This window comes from Sipha flava, unplaced genomic scaffold (assembly GCF_003268045.1).
Source record: "Sipha flava isolate LNK unplaced genomic scaffold, YSA_version1 236_pilon_pilon, whole genome shotgun sequence".
NCBI lineage: Eukaryota > Metazoa > Arthropoda > Insecta > Hemiptera > Aphididae > Sipha > Sipha flava.
Window position 1 is genome coordinate 1,014,295 of NW_020272878.1, and position 24,965 is coordinate 1,039,259.

The window sequence follows — 24,965 nt, forward strand, 5'->3', positions numbered from 1 at the left end:
AATTTTTCCAGTAAACTATTTTGTTTTGAGTAAAATAAAAATCTTATAAAAAAATATTGTTTCCTGTTTTCAAACTTTTAATACGAGTATATGAATTGAAGTGAACATTTATCTAAAAAAAATGAAGAGAATTATAGTTGAAATTAAATATTTAAAGTTTCATTAACATTACTTTTTTTTTTTTTTAATTAATTTTTTTTTATAAATTTATAAAATATATAAATGAGAATCATTGTATTATATTTTAAAGACTTTTTGTTAAACTTATTTTATCGATATTTTACGAAAAAAAGTTGTGTAAACATGACATTCTCAATTGCATTTAAATAGCTTAAAGGAAATCTAAATATTTTTAAACTATACCATTTATAGAGAATGATTATTAAAGTAATAAATGAAAATTTTAAATCTCTATTACTATTCTATTTAAAGTTACGATGTAAACAAAAATTTAATTTTGTCAAAAACAAGAATGTAATAAAAGTTGTTTGTTTTTTATAACTCTTTATCGGTTTTTTGTAGTTATAAAGAAAACTTTTTAGAAATCTGTAAAATATTATTCAGTAAAGAACTAACAAGACAACATTTCCTATTGAAGTATTCATTTTAGTCGAAATCGTCTAAATGAACAACAAAAAAAATGTTTCATGGTTTTCATTTTACTCAGAATTTAACATCTCTATTTTTTCTTATTGTTTTATTAATTCAATAAAAATTGAATGTTCTACAATAATAGAAGATCATTTTTTATTTTAATTTGATAATTTCATCTAGTTGTTAAATTATCATAAAGTTAATTCAAAACTTATTTCTTTTAAATTATTTTTCCTGAATTAATTTATAAAAAATTGAATTTTCGATGATTATGCAAATTTACAATTGTTCATTCAGCATTTATTTATTTTCTTTTTATTTTTTTTTTTTCATTTTTTTTTCAGCATAAACTTTTATTTTTATTTATTTTTCTTCTATATAGTACTTATTTAAACTGCAGTTACTCAAACGTATATTAAAAATATTTAAAATAAATCCAAGCTGTTATACTAAAAACCAATAAATATATTATAATTTATAGCAGAATTTCTCTGCCGGGGGGGGGGGGGGTTTGCGTGTCTTTAGTGATACGCGAACAGATACGTGAGGGAACTCGAGATAAAATAGATAAAGCTGGAAAATGTAAAAATATATGTATTTGAATTTATAAATTATTTATGAAATATTTGATTACAAGCACTATGTTTGTATAAAAGGCTTTATTTTCATACTCTTTTATTAAAGAAAAGTATCGTAATATACTTTTTGTGAATTCAAACTTAAGGGTTTACTTTTCGTCTGTGAAACTAGGTTATAAAAGTTAAGTGTTACCGAACATAACTAATGTTAGTGCCAACTACTGGCAATTCACTACGGCTGTAAAGACTTTTAGTGGACTGTAATTTTTGTCATTCAGTTTAACATGAGTGTTTGGTCTACAGTTTATACAAAATACCTGATCAACTGTGTAATATATACCTCAGAAGTTAAGAAGTGGTCAGGATCGATGGCAAAAACTGCTAACGTATGTAAATATAATATGTGTTTAGGTTTGGTGTATACTTAAACTATGGGAAAAACGATAAGTTATAAAAAATTTGTGTCTTAAAATTTCAAAAATAAAACTTTATTCGGTCCAAAAATAAACCAATGATAAAAAATATAAAAATTAAGTTAATTAGTTATGGCTCTATTGGCCCAGCAGATTAAGACATAATAAACAGAAATATGTGGCTCCTTGGGCACAACGATAAATAAAAAATAAGTTCACACATTGTGTGATAAATGTGTATAAAAATATAGAAAAAATCAGAGCTACATAAATATAATAAAAATAATAATACATTTATGAACTTTGTAAATAAATAAATAAAATATATTTTACTCTTTTATTTTTATAAAATAAAATAATTTGTGGAGCGTAAAACTAGCCAGCCGCAACTACCTGTGCCTAAATAATATAATTATATGTACACAAATAATAGAAAATAGCAATTTGTGAAAACAAAGAATTATGAATTGTGGCGATTTGTTCACATATGAAAAGTATAAGGAACTGTAAAATTAAACAATGATTTGCTCATATAATACAAATAAAGATTGTAGAAATTTTCTCACACACGAAAAATAAAATAATTTAAATTTTGGTGATTAGCTTCCAAACAAAAAAATTATAAACTTAAATACTCATAACGTTTTCGGTCGTTAGTTTTCATAATAAAACAAAATATAAAAGTCACCTACATGATTATTATAATTATAAATTTATACATGGGCCTTTTTGATAATATTCAATGTATGTATAATATGATGAAAAACGATGAACATATTTTAATAAAACTAATAAAAATTACGGTGCATGTGTGTAGCGACGATATCAGGTAAATCAATTTAGATACCGATTTTCAAACCAGTCAGCTTGGTACAATCCATCATATTTAATTGGGAACCAAAAATTACTTATCGTCATCTCTAACATTATCCCCCTCCTCAATCAATTCAGTGGTTAGTATACATAATTTAATGTTAGAATGCTTTATTTCTACAAAAGTTCCAAGATGCACTGTAGCAACTTTTATTGTGCGATCCTTACCCAGGTGAACTTGTACCACCTTTCTCAACTTCCATTTGCTCGGAGAGGTACATTCATCCTAAAGAATTACAATATCTTATATCTTCAAAGACATCTTTACAGTCGTCCAATTTCCTCTTATTTGCAATTGTAGTAGGTATTCGTTTGTCGATCTTCACCAGAAGAGTTTCATCGAAGCATACATATTTCCATCGTCGAAGACTGCTTAACCTTTTCTGACCCAAGTCCATGTCGGATGGTAAGGTCATAGGTTCTTTTATCAAAATCTGTGTCGGTGTTAACACTTCTTCTTTAGATGAATTGCTGTTTATAGGTGCAAAGTAAAGTGAAATTAAAAATGAAATAATTGCACGTAATAATAAATATAATGTAATAACTTGTCACAAGAAGCTACTTAAAGGATCCTAATGATCGGTACGCACTTATGACTAAGAGCTCAATATTCTCGCACTTTGGTTAAAAGCTCAAAAAAGGGTTTTGTGTCTTTGTTTTATAGGGAAGTAATACAAGATAAACCTCAAACAGGTTTTTTTTTAAAAATTTGATACTACGTAATATGTCAATGGTGTATTGTTGTACCAGGCTTTTATTATCCGAATTGTTTTGTCTATTCTCGTATAGTGTATGAAATAGAATCGTTGTTTATTGGTTTACGAGTATAACATATTACATAATCAAATGGTATAAATTATTAAAATTTATGTATGACATTTTATATACCTAGTCAAATGGTGCACATTATTATCATATTTATTTATTTTATACAAAACGTGTTGTAGTACAATGTTTAGCTAAATGTTGTACTTACTGTTGAATCATATTAATCATACTATTATGTCAAAACGACTAACAATAATACATGTTAATAAACCATCAAGAGATATTACATATTTTTTTTACTTGATATACATAGTTAATTACAAATTTATGTAACTTATAAATGTTTATTATATTGATCGGCCATTAATGTACCCTACAATAATATCATACAATTATAATATTGGCATCAGTACAAACTAATAGTTCTTTATTTAAGTGATGGTTTGTTAACTATAATATTTTAAGAAAGAAATTGGCTTTACAATGACGCATATTTTTTCTATTTGTTTATAAATTATAGCTTCCATCTCCCAAATTTTTTAAGCTTAATTTGAAATTAATATTTATTTTTGAGTGGTCAAAAATGAACTAGGAAAAATAATTTATTAACGCCTTTGCAGTGAAATATATAGGTCAGCGTCGCTCTTGAGTTCTTTATAAAGGGTCGTACCGGAATATCATTCGAAATCCCAGTCTTAAGCACGTCCGAAACGCCGTAAACCACGTATGAGAACGACGTTGAGTATTTTTTTTTTTTTTTAGTATTTTTGCTTTTAAGACTATTACAAAATACTGTGAGTTGCGAAAATGGTTTAACGTCTTTCCGAGATGGTCTATGCAGCATATTATATTGGCGTCAGACTCGTCTTGAATAATATCCGAAAAAGTACCAGCCATTAAAAGAAAAAAACAAAGTATTCAAATCTTTCAAAATGTTAGTGATTCAACAAAATAAATTATAATAAGTTTTTGTTGAATTTAAGGTGCTTTGAAATCATTAGAAATTTGAAAATATGTGATTTTAGATTATTAATATTGCAAATTATTTTATAAATTCAAAGAGTTTTTCAGATGTATGTTTTATTTATAGAAAAAATTCAATATTATGTTGTATGATAAATAAAAGTTTTACTGAGTATTTTTGATTCAATTTAGAAGCGTCGTGACACAAAGGGTGTCCTACTAGGATTTCATATACCCAGTTTTAAGAAAAATATTGTTTATCTAATAATTTTATTCATGTATCTTACTTAGAAAATGATAAAAAATGTTAACTATAAAAGTTAAAAAATAAATTTAAAAATCCCAATTATTAGGTTTATTTTAATGAAAATGTTGACGATTCAATTTTTTGGTTTCATGAATTGAATGATTTTTCAATATTTTTTTTTTTTACATTATTTGTGCCATGTTATCAATCTATCAGAAATTCACATAAAACTAATTCATTATTTAAGTAAATTTAATAAAAAATAAATTATAGTTATTTTCTATTAATTATAGAAATAAATTATTATTTTCATTTTCGTTCCGGAGTAAAATATAATGTTGGTTTTAATATTTATGACCATAGATCTTAGATTTAATGCAATTCGAATACAATTTTTCGAGGAACTACAAACGTGTGAATAATCAGGCTACATAATGAATTAACTTATTAATATAATAATATCATATCATAACAATTATATAATTTTATTATATTAGAATATAAATTACATGGATCCAAAAGTATGATTACATTTTTATTTGTGACGCAAAATTTACTCGACTAAAATGAATATTATATGTAGCAGTGTGATCACTTTTGAGAATTTCATTGCTTAATAGGTGACCTTTGATTTACAGAGTTCATAATTTTAATATAACAAAAAAAGAGATGGCTCCAGGTTCTTTGAAATAAAAAAATTGTTGATGGTTGATAATATTGAATTAAACCATGAGTTCTTAATAGAAAACTTGAATGTAGTTTGAAAAATATTTATAGAATTAAAAATGTGAGGTTTCAATTTCGAAACACAATATTTTTGTTCCAATAATAATTGCATCTAAGATCAATTTATATGGTGTTTAAATTGTTTATTAGTATTTAAATATACTATTAAAAATATGAGATTTTGTTAATTTTATGTATAATTTCCACTCATAGAAAATATAATAGATGATGACTACTTAAACAATGATTGAGAAAATATCTAAATTAACAATACTACGGTTATATTAATATACAGTTAACTGAGACAAGTTAGGATCAGTAGGTAGCTTTAATTATTATATTTTTGTATGATCTACCGATTTATTTAAACATAATTTATTGTAAATATTGACAAAACTTGCTTTTACAAAGTTTTTTATATTTTGAGTAATAATTTAAACATGGCCAGGAAAAGAACTGTTATTATTTTTACAAACTTATATCTTAGACGGTTTAGTTATATGCACAAACACTTTCTAAAACTAAAGTTTTTGCAGTAGAGCAATTAAAGTTGTAGTAAAAGTAAAGTTTCTAAAAGTTACAAATAAGACTTAAGTTAGTTGCCTATACTTTATAAATCAGATAATATAAGTTCCTATGTTAAAGCTTTATTTATTTATATAATAATAACTACAGGTTATTACAAAATTCAATATATAGAGATACATATTATTATCACTACCATGTAGTCCACATCTGGTGAATATTTTATTGGGAATTAGATATAAATATTGACTATATAAAACCATACTATTAAATGATAATTTATGTGTTATTTTTTTTGTTGATTTTTCCTTTTAGCCTTGGTTTTAATAAATAATTATAGGGGAAAAATAAAAATATATGAAGTATGCTTCTAAAGCGATCCCTCGATCAGTTTTTTAAGATAGAAGATTGATTTAGTCCAGTTATCAACTAGATTAATTATACCTCACTGGATAAATGGGAAAATTATGCCCATTAGATTGATCACATAATATTGGGCAATCAGATTTCGATTTTACCCAACATATTTTAACCGTTGGTTCATTATTTAAAGCAAAAATTAAAATTTATAAATTGAGTAAAAGTAAGTTATATCAGAATGAAACAGAATATTTTTCTTATATTTTGCTGAGAAGTTTATATTCAAGTTAAAAATATTTTATTTTAACTAAAATTATTTAAGGATAGTTCATTGTTACTTTTTAAATTAACTTCAATTTTTTTTTAAAAATATAATAAAAACAGGAACTACAGGTCGTATATGAATTGAAAACGGTTCTGTATTTCCAACTTGGAAGGTTTGACTGATATTTTTTTTTAAATATTTCGAATTTTAACTATGTAAATACTCGTCTATTATACATATTAATTAAATATTTTAAATAAAGTAATACGAACGATTATTAAATAATCTAGAATTTATGATTTCGACTAAATATTTATTTTTTCATATAATTCTTTGTCGGCATCTGCATAGCTAGGAAATTAATTATATAAGTATTGTTAAAAACTGAAATGATTTAAATACCAAATATCAAAAATTTGTAATATCTTATTACAAGATTGATCAATAAAATTTAATTTATTTAGACAAAACTATTTTTAATTTAATATAAAAACCATTCTACAGAATTGAATTAAATATATATTAATTTTATGATAGGTATACCCCAAACAATTAATTTTTGTTTTCCTTGCTATTTTATATAAAATTAATTCCGCCATAATATAAAAAATTATATCTTCTGTATTGATCGCAACTTGGTGGTTTGGGTTCAAACGATTACACAACTCTATTGTCAATAGTAGCGTTCAAAACTCGTGTATGATTAAGCAATGATCAGTCATGTGGAAATAAGATACGCTTATAGCACACGTTGAATATAGATTGGTTTTGTTTTAAGAATAACTTTAAAATTTGATTAGACTACGATGGCAAAATTCTTGATATTTTTGTCAATATTAAAAACCAAGATAATAAATGTGTAGATTAATTCAAAAAAATTAATAATTTTGATAAATATTGGTAAATAACTATCAATTTTTTTATACCAAGTAAGTAATAACCGGACATTTTTATTTATGCAATATATAATTAAGGATTACAATGCCGAAAATTGTGGAAGTTTATTTAGATTATTTTGCAAAGAAAAATAAAATATGATATGAAAAATAAGAAACCTAGGATTTTATGGATAAAACGATTTAGATGAATATTTATAAGCAATAATTGCCTATTTTACATTTTATTTCATGTTAATATTAACACAAAAATGTACATAACCATATTCGAATCGTACATATCTATTAATTTGTATTGTAAACTATTGCCTATAAGTTATCGTAAAATATGATAATGCTAAAAAAATACGAGGGGCAAATGATAAGTAATACACAATGGTGAATTTTTCGAAAATGAAGAGAGATAATTGAAATGAAAAAAATATATATAAAAATACACTTCTTTAGCTAGAAATTAATACCTTTATTTTTCAATATAATCACCATTTACAGATATACACTTCTCCCAATGAGTCACAAGTTTCTTCATACCGTCACTGAAATATGTAGCTGGTCTCTCTTTTATCCCAGACTTCACTGCTTTCCTGTGTCAACATTTTCGGTACCCAACGAGCGCAAATTTTTTGATAGCCAAGTTGCTGAATAATGAACTCGACTCTTTCTTGCGACATATCAGCTATGCGGTTTTGAGTTATTCGACGATCATTTTTGATAAGCTCGTCCACTTGAATTCGATGTTTTTCATCCGTAACAGTTACAGGTCGTCCATCGCGATGTTTATCCAGAATATTCATTTTACCAGGGTCATCTAATTTACATTTTGATACCCAATGAGATACTGTGCTTCGGTCTACAGTTTTATTACCGTAAACAGCTTTTAAGTGACGATGAATGTCTGTCGGATTAACATTTTCGGTGATTAAAAATTCAATCACAGCTCGTTGTTTTAATTTCGTTGACAATACATCAGTACTAGGCTCCATTCTGACACGCACTGATTAGAAACAAATCGAGTCATGTTCAAATGGGTATTTCTCAGTTATAAACGATAACAATAGTTATATTTGGATCTAATTTTGAAGTCTTTATCTAATTACGATTGTGAGTTATTGGCAATTGTGCATTACTTATCATTTGCCCCTCGTATTTTCTTCTACTATGTAATATTTTCTGCAGTGTATAAATTGAATACATGCATATATATACATTCGGTAAAAGAATAAATAAAATAAATAAAATAATATTTGTGAAAAACTACCATAGACCACAGTGGCGATGAAAAGAATGCTTTATCTTTAAAATATATTTAGTAAGATTAATCGTTGTTGTTTCGAGACACAAATTTTCTTCACGAGTTTGTTTTCGAATTTATTTTAGGCGAATTCTACATGTGAACATTTCTATCGTCCCACCATGTGGGATTAAGTGACTGAACGACTATGGATTAATAATATCGAACTTCATCTCTAATTTTTTCTCTGTAAGGATGTTTGTACACAGTTCGATAATATCGAATGATATTATCAGTGATTTTGTCGGATACATCGATAAAACGTTATTTTAAATCAATCGTTTGCACACTAGTTCCGATCCGATAAAATGTCTGATTTATTTCACCGATATCGTTGTGCATGTCGGACAAACGACTAAAATCGGACGATAATTTATCGATCCGGTTTTAATGATCATTAAAAATAAATGGTATGTTTGCACACTCACTGATATTATTGGAATAATGAAATACGAGTAAAATGTAGTTTAAATTCATTGCATGCATCAACGTATTCAATAATAAGTACATTTTTAAAAATGAGTTACTTTCCCTACGACGTGCCGACTCTGATTGAGTAAGTGGAATCAAGGCCATGTTTTTGGGATTAAACGGTTAATGAGTATAAAGACAAAAATATAAAAAAAACAATGGGAAGAAGTGTATATGTATCTTGAAAATAATTTTGTAGATAAAACTCCTAAAGAACAACTAGAAATTGGTTAATATTATTTTTTTAGTTTTAATATTATTAAAAATGTGTTTATTGAATGTAAAGATAAATGATTTAAGAATGTTTATATTATTTGAATTCTTCTACAATTTGGAAACTTTTGAACATGAATATGTTTTCCATCAACTGCACCTATGCAGTGAGGAAATTGGGCATTTTTTTTAGAAACTATTTGCAATAGATTTTTCATATCTTTATCTGGCATTGGAAGGAAATCATTTTTAAAAATATTCCACAGTTGAAAGCAAACTTTTCTGACAATCTTTCTGATAGTACTTATTCCTAGTCTAAAATTGTATTGTAGGTCTGTGAACGTATTTCCAGAAGCTAAATATCTGTATATTATGGAAGTATATAAATTATTAAAACTAATTTATTATTATATTAATATTAATATTTATCAAATAAATTCAATAGTTGGAAACCCGATTTAGTTAAAAATAATAAATCGTTGTATATGAAATATTAAATGGGAAATATTATTTTTATAGGAAATATGATCCTAACTAAATGGCAATGTATAAGAGATCTTTTTATTTGCTAACTAAAAAAAAAAAAGTGGACAGGGATATTTCGAAAAATACATTTATTCAGAAAGTTTAAAGTTTCTTTTTAAAGTTATACAAAAAAAATGATACGGAATTTAGTATAAGTGAAAATGACATAACCATGGATAAAGATATCAATTTCTTACCTGAAAATGATCTAACAGAGGAAATATCTCCTAGAATAAATAAATCAAAAAAAAAAAAAAAAATCTAGAATGTAATAAATGCCAATTTAATGATGAGTTTGAAAGGAAAATTATTAAAGTGTTAAAGGCTAATGAAAAACTTACTGATGAAGTCATTTTTTAATTCTGTTTTGCCATCGGTTAGAAAAATGTCGGAAGATGACAAATTCGAATTTCGTTTGGGAGTACTAAATCTTATTCAAAGTATAAAGGGACATAATAAACTTCAAAATCCACAAGCACTGACCAATTTTAATTACTCAAGTTTTTCGAAAAAACAATACCTGCAATTTCTTTAGATCATCCACAGACCGAAACCCAAATTAACTATGACACCCAAAGAAATACTTATTCTATGCAGGCTGAACAGGCAAATTTCTCATCATATTTTTTTTAATTTTGAAAGCGCAAATTAAACAATTTATTAATGTTTCATTTTATTTTGATTTTTGTTAAATTAGAAGGACTAATTTTGTTTTTATTTTATAATAGATTTTGTAATTAAATTAATTAAAAAGTTTGAAATAATACATACACTATAAAGTTTGAATTAAAAAAAAATGTATTATTTGTGTGGTAATTTATTTAAATTAATACTCAAGTGGCATAAGTAATATTTTATATTTACCTCAGTGTTACAACTGAAATCTCTTTTAGTGAAACATATAATCATATTTGTGTATCATTTCAACGAATGACATCAGATATTTTGTCTAGTATTAAGGTAAAAGTAGAAAAACTCATGCGGAAATAATTAAAAAATTTTCGTTCATCATCAATAATTTTTTTAAATAATGTATAAAAAGTACCTTCTACGTATCTTGCTGTTAAAATAGGGTTTCCAAAAAGTCCTCTTGCGTTTTTTTTGATAATAATTTACGTTTTTGTTTAATGTGTAATATAGCTAAGAGTACGATTTTTTTTTTTAGAATTCATTTTTAATTGTTAAACACTAGAAATAATAAGAAATTACTGATAGATATAAGCCCAGTAACCGTAATAATTTGATTTTTATTCTTTTATCGGACCGATAATTTTGACTAATATACAAAATAGATCTGATATTATAACCGTCACCGATAATATCGTCCGACTATGTGCAAACGGCCAAAAGTGTGTCACTTTACTATAGCAAAATATAACAAACCACAAGGAATTATTGTCTCCTGTTGACTATGTTAAAAATATTAATTAGACAGTAAATAGATGGAGTAGGAAAATACGTTCGATGAATAACCCTTATTATTTTTAATTATATTTTTTTATTTTATTTATTTTTTTTTTTGCTTACTAAATTTCCCCAGTCACGTTTGTAAATCTTATGGTATACACGTATGATACAGAAAAATAATACGTCGCACACAATACATTTAGAACTAATAATACACATAATAGCTAGTACACATATTAACTTCGTGTGAGGCTGTCACACGTTTTGTCGTATTTGAATACATAACATGTGTTTGGTATGCCTTCGGTTGTGGAGGTGGCGGCAACGACAACAGAACTATAGAACTTGACCGTTAGAGGAGAAAAAATAAAAAGAAAGAAAGTTATAATAATAAATAAGGTTTTTATTACTTTGTGAGTTTTTTTTTTATTTAATCGACGTTTTCAGTTTTGAGTTAAATAAATATATATAGTACGTTATTGTCGTGGAACTCGGGTTGTTAAACGTGTTTTGTTAACACTCATCTATGAAAAGTTATATCATGTTGGGTGGGGTTTTTTTTTATTTAAAGAAAAATTATAGTATAATATTATATAATATATTATATTTTTTAGTGAAATTAGACGGGTTTTCGACAGCCATTAAATTTTAATTAACAACAACGATGTCCACTATTAGTATTAAACAATCGTTTAATGTCGACTATTAACTGTAGATGTACATATTGTATATTAATGATAGATTACTTATGCCTAAGGTACTTAAATTATCGGTGCTGGTAATAAATTTACAAACTAAATAAATAAAAACTTTACGAAAACAACCAAATTTTAATAGTCATCCATTCAGTTTAAATAATATACTGTAAAGTAAAAAACAATTTTTGTTTATAATTTGTAATTGTTTATAATGTTTATAATTTTATATCTATTCGTTTATATCACTCCAGATATCTATTGACAAGTAAAATATCTGTAAAGTAAATCAGTTTGTTTTATGATAACAATTACATTTTTCATAAAGACCACTGAAATCATAATGAGCTTATAACCGTATGATTTCTCAACTTTTGATAAGTTTAGATATAGGATGTTATTATTTTGGATATACTCGTAGTTCAAAAATACTGATTTATTTCCGATTTTATTTAGGTAATTTTATTAGAAGATTAATTTATACGAGATAGATGGAAATAATTACTGTCTTGTGATTAGAATTTATATATTTAAGCCATAAAATAAATCTTGTAATATTTATCATTATTATTATTATTATTAGGGAGCAGAATTATATGCACAATAGATATGATCCTAAAAATGTTATAGAATATACATTTGTAATTAAATTGAAAATAGGGTGAGGCGAGGTATGTTCGTAATATTTCTTTAAACATTTACCACGCATATGCCTATTAAGTAGTAGACCTGAAATTACGTTAAATGTTATCTGTGGTACTATTGTCAATTTACGTATAGTCGTTTAATGCGTGAGATACGTTTACTGTTTAACCTACTTTATTTTAAAATAACTGTGACAGTTTCACACATAAAAATAATACACACGAATGCAATGATCGATTTCCATAATTCCGTTTAGCTCAAGTATTGAACTCAATCTTATGAATTTATTTATATTAATATGATTTATATATAATAGGGTAATCCTTATTTATGTAGGTCGAATATTTTATTTAGAACTGTTAACAAATTACCCCCCTAATTTGTTAAGTCGTATGTATAAATAATTTAGATGAAATTTGGAAGGTTTCACTCAACCCTTTCTGGTGTCGCATTAGGGTTGAAATATGGCACATAAGGATAGATTTATTATTTTTATATCGAATTTAGAAAATATTGGATTAAGTGTGAACATGCAAAGAACTTGTTTAAATATTTTTATATTTTTTATAAATAATTGTATATACTCGTAATTATCGAAATTTATATTTTTTCGGTTTTTTTTTTTTTTTTTTTAATATATACGATAAAATAACTTACGTAAAATTATATAAAGTTAAATTTTTAAAAATAAGGTAATGGGTAAATATGTCACAAAGTTAACTTTAATATAAAAAATACATTCAATTTAACTCTTTAATATTTATGTTGCGTATGAGCATGTTATTCTATTTTTGGGGATAATGACCAATTTTAATGTTAAGTATATCATGGGACTGTGAACGTGAATTTATAAGGTAAAATAAATATATGTGTTATAAATGAAAATATGCACTATAAAATTACAAATATGCATGAAATTTGTAAAATAATTGTAAAAACGTTGAAATACGTAAAATATGAAAAATAAAATTAATGTTATTTTAATAAAAATGTTCTAAATTGGGGTCGATTTTATCCAATACATACGGGGTATTGGCATATAAATCTGTTCCTTAATTTACATTATACGAGTATGTCTTGCTCTTTTAATAAGCTAATTAAATATTTTTATTATTTATTATTATGAAATGTTGACAAAAAAACCAAATTAACATGATTAAATATACAGTTATAATATATATTTATATATATAGTTCCTTTGGAAGTTTTTTCATAATTCCATATCAGTTAAAGACACAACTATAATTGTTACGTAACATTCAGTACACGTACTTGATTTAAAAGGTCCTTCTCAGGACCAATAAGTAACACAAACCAGTAACGACCAATCACAGGTCTTTATTAAATAAACACGGAAAACAATAACTTAAACACAAACCACAACAACGGGGGTGACATGGATAGGGGAGAAAAATACCTATCCAGAGATATTACCAGATATTCACCGAGAAAATAAAACACTGTCACCAACAGAAGACGGAAGATATAGGAGAGTTTATAAGAGAGGAAAGGAGGAAAAGAAGGAAAAAGTCGAGAAGTGACAAAATCGAGGGTAGGATCATCGAATAGAGAATAAAAATACCTATCCATGGATACCACCCACGACGTAATCAGAACAAGGGAAGAGAAGTTATCAACAGAAACTTAATGCAACCAGACACAGGTTAAAAATAGGATATACAGAAAGTTCTCTATGGCAGTGTGGTTATATACCGGCATTCCGATACCAATTAAAAACTTCCATTTCAACATCTATTCTGAAGACTTCAATTACACTCTACGATAAGACTGAATTGAATATTGAAAAGGAAGAACACAGTAGAAAACTTACCACCGCGACGATCTTAGAACTATTCAAAAGGACCAATCAAGAGACCGGAATCAAAATTGTAGCCCGGCATCGACGAGCTACTGTTACGAAATCAAACTATAGCCGTGACGGACGATTGACCACACTCGCCGATTCTACGTCAATTGCTGAGACCAGGCACAGACTGCCGTTGCGAATGTTCGTCTACATGAATTGCATATACGATATCCTACGTGGCACCGTGTCCTGGAATACACCACTCAGGATTAGTCTGTTACTAAATCTTAATATTTAGCGAACGTCCTCGACGGGTAATCAAGGCCTGCGATCCACGGATACACGTACGTAGCCTTTCGGTGCGGTGGCGGACCGATTCCACGACCGACGACACCAAGTCCGAGACCTGATTCCGGAGGATTGTAATTGTAATTCCGACCAAACAGACAAGCAGGGCAAGTCCAGCCATCGAAGACCGTATGCTGTACGAATAATCGCAATCCGGGAACTTCGCCTACCAGCCGAGAAACCTCCGCAGTCAGACCACTATTCGATCCACAATCCGCCGTAGCTAAAATAGCACTTTTCAGCGCTGACAAATCACAAGGCACTTAATTAAGTTATCCTTCCTGGATTTGATTCGCCACCGGAGTACCGCTTAATCAAACTTGTACCGGTGACGGTCAATCCCTATCCACACATTACTTGTACGAACGTAAATCTATGATAACCCCATAATGGTAACGTTAGTGTCCGACTAACTCCCAAGCACCACCGACTGCTCCGACTCACTTTTACAAGTCTGGTCGGAGCAAGCCGACGGTTTCTCGTCCTTTCATATTATATGTGTATATATATATCTAAGTTTTATATCAAAATATAAGAACGGTGAATACCTACAAATCCGAGCGTTTTAATTATTTTACTATTCGGAATGTCAACCCTGACACTCCGTATCATAATTCTTACGAATTACACTATGGTATGTTTGATATTTATTTATCATAATATCAGACTCTACTACTATAATTCTACTAGTTCATATACATAGTGTATTTACGTATTGGTATGTCTTTGGTGATTTTATTTAAAATTTTCGTGTAGATTTTAATTAGAAAAATGTATGATTTTAATACAAGTAAGATACATTTTACTCAATATGTTCTAGTTTGCTTGTTATCATGATTAAAGATATTTAAGGTTTTAATTAAGAAAAATCGTCATATGCTGAAATCACACCTAACAAACCACCACCCGATCAATCTCTACACATCATCACCAAATTCCACGACGAACTAAAATCTATACTTTATCCCTTTCTTACTGTTATAACATCCCTAATAAACAAAATCCCACTCCTCGTCGCTCCCACCCCACAACAACACACACACACACACCACATATTCCGTACATCCATAACACGAACATAATATAATATATTACCTATATTATATTTATAATAATTATAAATAATAAGTTATAATTATAATAAATAATAATTAATAATAATTATAGTTATATTTATAATTATTATAAACTGTTATTAATAACTAACTTGATGTAATATGTTGATATATTTTTATTTTCTTAAATAAAAAAAAAGGATTTAATTATATAATTTTCATGAACATTTTCAGCACACACTCGAAACTTGCTCTAAAGAAAAAAACAAAGAATAATTTACAATTTCTTCTTTAATTTTTAATTTTTTGATTTTTTAATTTTAATAATTATAGTATTGCAATATTATGTAAATACCGACACTTACATTTTAAGCTATTCGATTGTTTTATTAGTGTTATTTACTCCGAGAAATAAATAATTAAACATAATAATGTAGAATAAATACTTTCAATCGTAACTGAGATAAACGTAAAAATCGTTGAAACGATCGTATTTTTAATCGTATATATAATATTTTCGTACTTTCACGGGAAAATAATGAGCAGATTATTGCAAAACAATATTGAATTTTGATGTCTAGTACTTATTTTATATCCTATGAACTCTAGTGTAAGTTTCTAAAGTATCGTTGATAATAAAATAAATTATAAGCCCAAATAAAATGTTTTTTTATCATAGTTCCTTGTATAACTATATTATCTTTAACCGTACTAGGTACTTCCACGAGGTCATTATTTTTGCGTATACTAGAGCTACTCACTCCAATATTATGTAATCAATTTTCAGAAAAAGTGTAAAATGAGTATTAGTTTTAGATAAACACGTGTGCTATGCATGGACGTGGTCGGTTTTTGATCGAGACGATAATAACGCATGATGTGTTAGACAGCTCGAAAAATAATAAAAGATAATAGTAATCGAATTTATTTTGAAGGAAAAATTATGGGTGATTAAATATACACATCTTTGTAGACCAGTTAGAAAAAAATATTAAAAGATATATCTATATTTAGTAGTGTTGGGCAACAATATATTATTGTGTATCGATATCGTTCCGATTTTCTCGATATTGTATCACGATATCGGAATTTGATCTATATCGATATCGTATCGAATTATATTTTTATAAATTTAGTAAAATAATATACTAAAATTTAGTATATGATATTTATTATTGGTACACCAAAATCGTAAACTTTTATCTAGTACATAATGCTTATACAGATAACATTATGAGCTATATAAAATGTAACAATAATGTAGAAATGTAAAATTAAATATAAATAATATAATAATTCACATTTCTCGAGGACACGTGTACAAACTTTATCAGTTATATCATTAGAAAAATATTATTACTTATTAATTTAGTTAATAATTTATTACACAGCACACACAATAAAATTTACTTAAGCTTAGAATCTAAAAATAAAATGTATTTTTAGAAAAATTATTAAATTGCATATTGTGCGATATATCGTACAATTATAGAACGATATTGGTGTCGAAAATGTGTCATGGTATCGATATCGTATCGAATTATCGATATCGTTGCCCATCACTAATATTTAGTACAATTTCAGCCAAAAATATTAGGTGGTTTATACTCACTTTTTAAATACATACACATGCTATCATAATTTACCATGATATTTATCGACTGTCAAACATCCAAACTTTCTGAACAATTCCAATACATAATATACATAACTATTCATTATTTTTGGAGTATAAATAGTAGCTACATAATATGCATTATACACACACATAGGTTTGTCTAGGCGTTTTTATCAGGTCGTGCATAAAATATACAAATGTGAAACTGAGTTACCGAAAGTAATAGAAAATACGATCTTCAAATTTGGAAAAACCATTTTTTGTAGGCCATGCCTTTGCATGAGAGACTCGACCTGTAGATACGTATATGATATGTATGTATGTATTTTATTATACAAGTGTACATGACGAAGTTTTATATAATGTATACAATTATACAAACGAGGTCATAGTGCGGTTGCTGTTTTGGGGGATGGAGGAACAAGAAAACATGGGTAAATATAACGAGGATGAATAATTTAAATTATTATTATATAAATTATTATGCTTCACACCTATAATGACGCAGCTTTTCAGTGTACAATATAATAGAACGACTTAGAGGGACAATGCAAATAGCTTTGTAGCAACCATAATGGTGAAAAGCAAAATAAAATCTTTAGAGGAATTAAGGACGAACGTTGGGCGAGAAAGAGAAAGATTCTAAAAAATCACTGAACTTTGTTTTACAAATACATTTATTTGTGATAGACGGATTAGATATAATATCCTCATTAAATATCGTATGAATAAGTTATTTTCATACATACAAAAATCAGAGTCTATTTCCTTTACAGTTTTTACACTTTTGTTTTGTATGTCAGTTGGCTCATTTGTCGCATCTTTCATATCCCTATACAACGTAGAAATGTGTATGAACTTTTGAACATTTGAAATGATCAGAAAATGTCCATATAAAAAAGCAATATTTTTGACCATCCCACTGCATAATTCATCATATTACCAAAAAAGCCAAAGACTTTTGAAGTACTTAATCCTTGTTTTATCTTTGTATAAGACTCGGTCGAAACTATTTTATATACGTATATGTATACTATTTGTGCGTGTACATTGAATATATATATATCAAATAACGTAGTGGAGATACACAGTAATAGAGAGAGAAGGTATACATAAGTCAATACATTATCGAAGAGGTTGTTTGAAATATAAATGATTACAGGAAGCTTTGACTATGTCTAGTGAACGAAAACATTGAATGATCGCAAAAAATTTAAATTTAAATGTCTTTATATTACGAGTTTTCAAGTTGAATGAGAGTTGTTCTTGTCATCGAATATAAATTTCTTATTTTTTATTTTATTAAAAGTTTTCATTAAAAAATTGCACATATTATTAAATACGAATTATGTGATATAATAAACTATAAAGGTATTAAGTAGATATGATTTAATGTTGACATATACGAAGTGTTTTCAGTATAATATAAATTGATCAATCTATAATAATTTTATTAGACACATATCTATTGACATAGATTATTATCAGGGTTCAGATTTTATAGCATTTGCTACTTATTATAGGATAAAGATAAAGATAGCAGAGTAAGCTATTCATTTGTGTTATTAACAGGGACTCCAAATTAGAAATTTTATTTTACTATATTTTGCATATTGAAAGTATTTTAGATTTTTAGTGCTATTTTTGAAACTTTAGTGATATTTTTTTGCTAATATATATGATTTTATGCTTTATTTTGTATTTTTCATAAATCTCGTTGATATTGAATAAAAAATAGTATTCTTTTAGGTGAATCCAAAAATTCCCACATTTTTGTTTCATAATGACAATTGATAAATAATATGATATTTACTATTTTACATGTTATTAGAATCTATTTTTAAGTACCCTGGCGATATCCAATATATTTAAATATTTATGCCCTCTTATCTGTTTTATTTATTTTTATTTTATTATTGTTCTACAATATATTGTCGTCTATCATATGTATTTCATGCTTTCAGTGTCAGTTCTGCATATTTTTTGATTTCGTTTCATATTCGTTCATTACTCGATTGTGTATTATTTGTTTTTCTGTTTCGATACTTAACGTAAAATGCCGAAAGTTAAAACATCGAACTATTCGAGACTTAGATATTTTGTGTCTGAGTTTAGTGACAATGATGTTTTTACGATTGACGCAAGTATTCTATTTTGCAAATTGTGTGAATGTAAAGTTAATAGTGACAAAAAGTTTAACGTTACTCAATACTTAAAAATGTAGAAAAAGTTACGTACAAACAATTCCATCATTCAAAGTAAAATAGTTGAATATACAACCAAGACGTACTACATAAAAGTTTTTTGAAATTTTTAACAGAATATAGTAATTTTAGTTTTTTTTTATTAATATATTACTTCATAAAATAATATAATACATTTAATAAAATTTTGACTTACATTTTTTTTTTTTTTTTGCTATTTTTTTTTGTTTTTATGGCATATTTATAAAGCATATTTTAAGGTTTTTTTTGTCATATTATAGTGCATATTTTAGTATTTTTGGTGCTATTAAATTTGAACCGTGATTATTACCTTATTTATTATTTTATTTATTTATTTATTATTTATTATTTGACATATCTTCTTAAGATTTTATGACTTTGTAGAACCTACTTATTTTTGCTAATTATTTATGTAAATACTTCATAAGATTATTAATTATTTTAATTAGAAAAATCTTGGTATTTTATAAATAGTTTAAAATAAACCATTTTTTTAACACATAAGATAAAAATATTTTCTCTTCTGGAAAAAATAAATCGCTTCTTTTGAAACAATTTACACATATTTGTTCTATACTGCAAACTCTTATACTAAAATAAATACAATTATATGAAATTAATTAGCTCTGTAAATACATCCATTTGCATTTCCATTCAGATCAACCACACATAGTTTCAGGGAATAAATAACATCAAAATTGATTTTCATAAATAAATGTTTTTTTAATTTAATTTTTTTTTTTTTTGTATGGATGAGTAGTTACATACTCATTTAATTTAATCGTAAATAAAATATTATTTATTCTCGGTTAATAATATTTTTAGTTTTCTTGTTATTAAATAAAGGAATTTAATTTAGTAACAACCATTAATTTTGCTATACATGTAATTTTAATTAAAATAACGATAGATAAAGCTTGTCATAATGTAATTACTTTTATAAAAGTAAAAGTATATTTGTATAGCATATAAGTAAATTGGAGTTTAAAAAAATCTATTTCTTTCCAACTTCAAGATTGTCTGTTTGAGACTTGATGGATGAACCTCCAATGGAAACAGTCTTTTGGGCGATGGAATCAAAATTGGCTGAATTAAAAAGAGATGATGTATCAGTTGAGGCCGAACCGGCAGAAAAGGAGTTGAACGGAGTTGACGTAGAAGATCCGAAATATGACTTTTGACCAAACCCGTATGCACCGTTTGACAAATCAAAATCACTGCTCTTTTGGGCTTCATTTAAGCCGGTGAAACTTTGTTGAGCAATATTTGATTCAATGAGTAGCCCTGAATTGGAAGTTGAACTATAAGAGCTTATTGGGCTAGCAGTGGAGCTGAATAAACTTGATGGGGCAGATGTAGAACTGTAGACATTTGACGGGTCAGATGTGGTGCTTTGGAATACATTTCCGGAAACTGGTGCTACTCCTGACGAGAAAGTCCTATAACCAGATTGACCAATGAGTCCAGATTCGTATCCAGCTAAGGCGACCGGAGATTGTTGATAATAGTGAACAGTGGCAAAGCGTTGAACCGGAGCTTGGACTGGCACTGGAACCTTCACTTCATATGGAACATGAACTGGGTACGGTACCTTCTTTTCTATTGGGTATGGCACAGGTCTATCCACGTTTACCGGAACTTTAACTTCTACTGGAACTGGTACATTAACTGGAACTTCATATTTTACCGGATATGGAACTCTCTTTTCAACTGGGTATGGCACCAATTTTTCAACTGGGTACGGAACTCTTTTTTCGACTGGGTATGGCACTGGTTTATCGACCTGAACTGGATATGGTACGGGTTTTTCTACGGGATAAGGTCTGTCTACATTTACTCGTACTGGATATGGCACGGGTTTTTCGACTGCATACGGCACTGGTTTCTCAAATGGTACATGGACTGGGTAAGGCCTGTCAACTGGAACCTTAACTTCATATGGTACTGGTTTTTCGACTGGGTATGGTACTCTCTTTTCAATTTCCACTGGGTATGGCTGAGGAACATTGATCGGACGATCTACATTGACTTTGACGGCATATGGCACGTGTTTTTCTACCGTGACTGGGTACGGGTGTGGTACACGGACTAATACAGGGTATGGGATTCTCCTTTCAACTTGGACGTAGTATGGTACTGGGACTTCCCTGTTGATGGTGATTTCATGGTGAGGCGCTGGAACATTAGTGACTGGTAATTGGGCATATTCGGTATTGTAAGAGTCAGATTTTATGTAAGTAGCTCCTTGTGAAAATGCCGGAACATTAGAAGAAAATGATGCACCGTAAGATGTAGCAAAAGCTGGCGATCTATTCAAGAGAACAGGTTCTGGGGTTGACGAAACAACTGGTGAAGATCCGGATATGAAAGCAGATGCTGGAGTAGACGAATAGGTGAAACTTGAATCAGAGATAGCAGCACTTGGTAAATCGGCGCCAGATAAGATAGGTGCTGGGGTAGAGGATCCAATGAAAGCTGCTGGAGTAGAAGAAGCATATGATCCATCAAATAATGAAGTAGAGGTAGAAGAACCAATGATTGATTCTGGAGAAGATGTCAAGAAAGATCCGTCGAAAGATTTAGGTATAGCACCATTTGAGTAAGTATTTGATAAAAACGAATTTTCGAATGCGAACGGAGATGAACTTGAGCTATAAGAAACAGATTTTAATGGTGGTGCAGATGTTGAAAATGAGCTATCAAATATAAATGGAGTTGGGGTAGATGGACCAAAATACTTAGCACCAAATGAGTTTGAAGAAGGTGGCTCTGAGACAATATTCACATTTTCAGAGGCCGATGTAGCTTTATCGTTGTTAAGTGTCTTTGAGCAATCATGTGGTTTAAGATTTTTGAGATGTTTAACGTCAGCAAATGTATTTGATACAACTAGAAGAGCTAGTATCGTTGCTTGAATCTGAAAAAAAAAATATCTCATGAATATTTATTATGTATGTAATAATACAAACTATATTTAAGTATGCGAATTGGCATTTAAATACGAAGTATATTGACTTCACCAATTAAACACAGTTTATACATTTTATGGGCTTAATATAATACATATATTTTTATTAATTATATTTATTTTAAGATAATAAAAAAATGTATTAGCCAAAATATTTAAACAATGAAAAAATAATGTCTATTGTTGATGTAGGCAACAGATTTAAGAAAATTAAATTTTTAATATACACGTTGGCTATAATTTGTACGAGGAATTTTTAATATTATTTTTTATTGTATACTAATATATACCTATTAGATGTAAAAAATAAAAAATTCAGCTAATAACTTTAGTTGTGTAAAAGTATTTATTAAAATAATTTTATTTTTTATTTTAGCATTTGGGTTGGTTATAATTTTATAACTATTTTGGTAATTGTTTTTCCTTTATACTATTCGTATTTTTCAAATTTTTATGGAAACAAACAAGCAATCAAATGATTGAATCATTGAAAATAGAATTTTTTATTATTATATTATTATACTATTTATTTATATTATTTCTAAAAAATGGTAAAATTGTAAAATTAGAATTGTATTGTTGTAAAATAAAGTTGATATTTTATGTTAATAAATATTCAGTAGAATTTAATTATAAGATAATATCAATACATTTTAAGGGAAAAAGAAAATTAAATATATATTTTGACTTAGGTATATTAATTGATTGAATTAAATATTATTGAGACTTAAATTGTTTGCGTTATTTAGAATTGAATATGTATTTTTTGATGTTTTAGGGTAACACATTTAAACCATGATTTTTTTCATAATATTATTAATACTATGAGTATTTTTGGATATATTTATTCAATAGCCCTAGGAAAATTTACTATGTTAGTGTCGTATAATAATTTTTTTTGTATAAAATAATAAATAAACGTATGATAAGTTTATAAAATTTAATATTTATTTATGTACTTATTATTTTCATCATCTATAGTTAGTTTTTATAAGACAGGATATATCATATAAGTTGGAAATTTTGAAATATTATCTTAAAAAAGTATTACATTTTGAATAAAAATATAATTTATTGAATTATAATAACTTGTTAAATTGTATTATATTATAACTTATTTTGTTTTCTATGATATATTTCATAATTTCTAAGTTTTTTAATATATTATTATACGAAATGTGATAATTTGAACTAATTTAATAGTGTTTATAAAACAATTTAAAAGTCTCAAAATCAAAAAGTTAAAAATCATAAAGTTATAAAAATACAAATAACTAATGTCATACAAATTATTTTATAAGTTTAAAATAAACGTGAACTACTGAATGAAGACTAATAAATGTTTTATAAAAATCAGTTACTTTAACTTTAGAATTTAAATCAAGTCCAAATTAACTTTCATAATACATTCAACTGTCGTATAAAATAATTCACATAAAACTAAAATTAAATCTAATATAACAAATCAAGTAATTTATAAACATAGACTTTCTTCAATAAAATATGAATGTTTAAATAAATTATTAGTTTTAAACTTTTTATTATTATTATATATTGGTTTATTAAATGTGAATAAACAAAAAATAAATTTAATATTGTATTTTAATTAATTACCATTGAATGAATCATGTTTAATTATAATTGAATGTAGAACTTAATAAAATATGTAATGTGTTTCTTTGGAAAATATACATTAAATTCATAATTTTTCAAAATATTTACTTTAAAATAAAATGTTTAAAATATTTTTGTATTTCTTAAATAATTAATTTTAACCAAACACTTTTGTTGATGTAATTTAAATAAGTATAAGAGGAGTTTTAATTAAGTTTTCGTCATAAGCATAATATAATACAATGTTCATTCTTACCAAAACACTTGTAGCCATGTTTGCTTTTGCTGGTTGATTGTGTTCAGTCTTGTGGCCGACGACTGGATACATTTCTGATCGTCAGCCTTTAATATATATACTCGTGCATCTTCTTCAATTGTCCTCCATGCAATTGCTATCAGAAACCTGTATAACGAGAAAGGAGAATTTAATTTAATTTAATTTAACTCTTTTTATATATTTAATACGACAAGATGCTTTTTATATAACCATTTGTTTTCGTTCTAAATTTTTCAATACTTTATTAAGTTTTTTTTTTTTAAATTTATGTAAATCGTATTTCTTTAACTATTTGCGTATTTTCGGATATTTGGCATATAAACTGGTTGTTCGTATATAATCCACGGGGTTGCATAATAACATTATGGATTCTGAAATACTTCAGTCCTCGTTGACCTTCGAATACGATGATGTATCAAATTTCTCTTTCACCTCCATAATACGTGCATCTTCATATACATTTATTTGATGAAAATCAATCTGCATGTGCATTTACATTATAATATTTTGTATGAAATACGCAGCTAGTATGTGTGCTCTCATATAAAATGTAATTTATGTTTGAATGTTTCTCTGCTTTATTAATTTAAAAAAGCTT

General features: G+C 27.0%; 4 protein-coding genes across 12 annotated transcripts in view; 1 reads left to right on the top strand and 3 right to left on the bottom strand.

The window, feature by feature from the left end:
* LOC112683830 (piggyBac transposable element-derived protein 3-like) overlaps nucleotides 1-2,856 on the bottom strand; it is a 28,781-nt gene extending 25,925 nt beyond the window's left edge. Inside the window, exon 1 of the mRNA XM_025554998.1 lies at nucleotides 2,697-2,856. Within this exon, the coding sequence (XP_025410783.1) occupies nucleotides 2,697-2,856 (160 nt within the window). The remainder of the gene's footprint in view (nucleotides 1-2,696) is intronic.
* Nucleotides 1-24,965, top strand: part of LOC112683800 (potassium voltage-gated channel protein eag) — a 160,509-nt gene that overhangs the window by 40,549 nt on the left and 94,995 nt on the right. The gene's annotated exons all lie outside the window — the stretch shown is intronic.
* Nucleotides 7,742-8,191, bottom strand: LOC112683831. Its single transcript, XM_025554999.1, has one exon. It carries the CDS (start codon nucleotides 8,189-8,191, stop codon nucleotides 7,742-7,744), a length of 450 nt encoding a protein of 149 aa, XP_025410784.1.
* Nucleotides 20,377-24,455, bottom strand: LOC112683802 (cell surface glycoprotein 1-like). The gene is made up of 2 exons (XM_025554971.1): nucleotides 24,347-24,455; nucleotides 20,377-22,425 (listed from the first exon to the last, which is right to left on the bottom strand). Exons 1-2 carry the CDS (start codon nucleotides 24,416-24,418, stop codon nucleotides 20,503-20,505), a joined length of 1,995 nt encoding a protein of 664 aa, XP_025410756.1. The 5' UTR covers nucleotides 24,419-24,455; the 3' UTR covers nucleotides 20,377-20,502.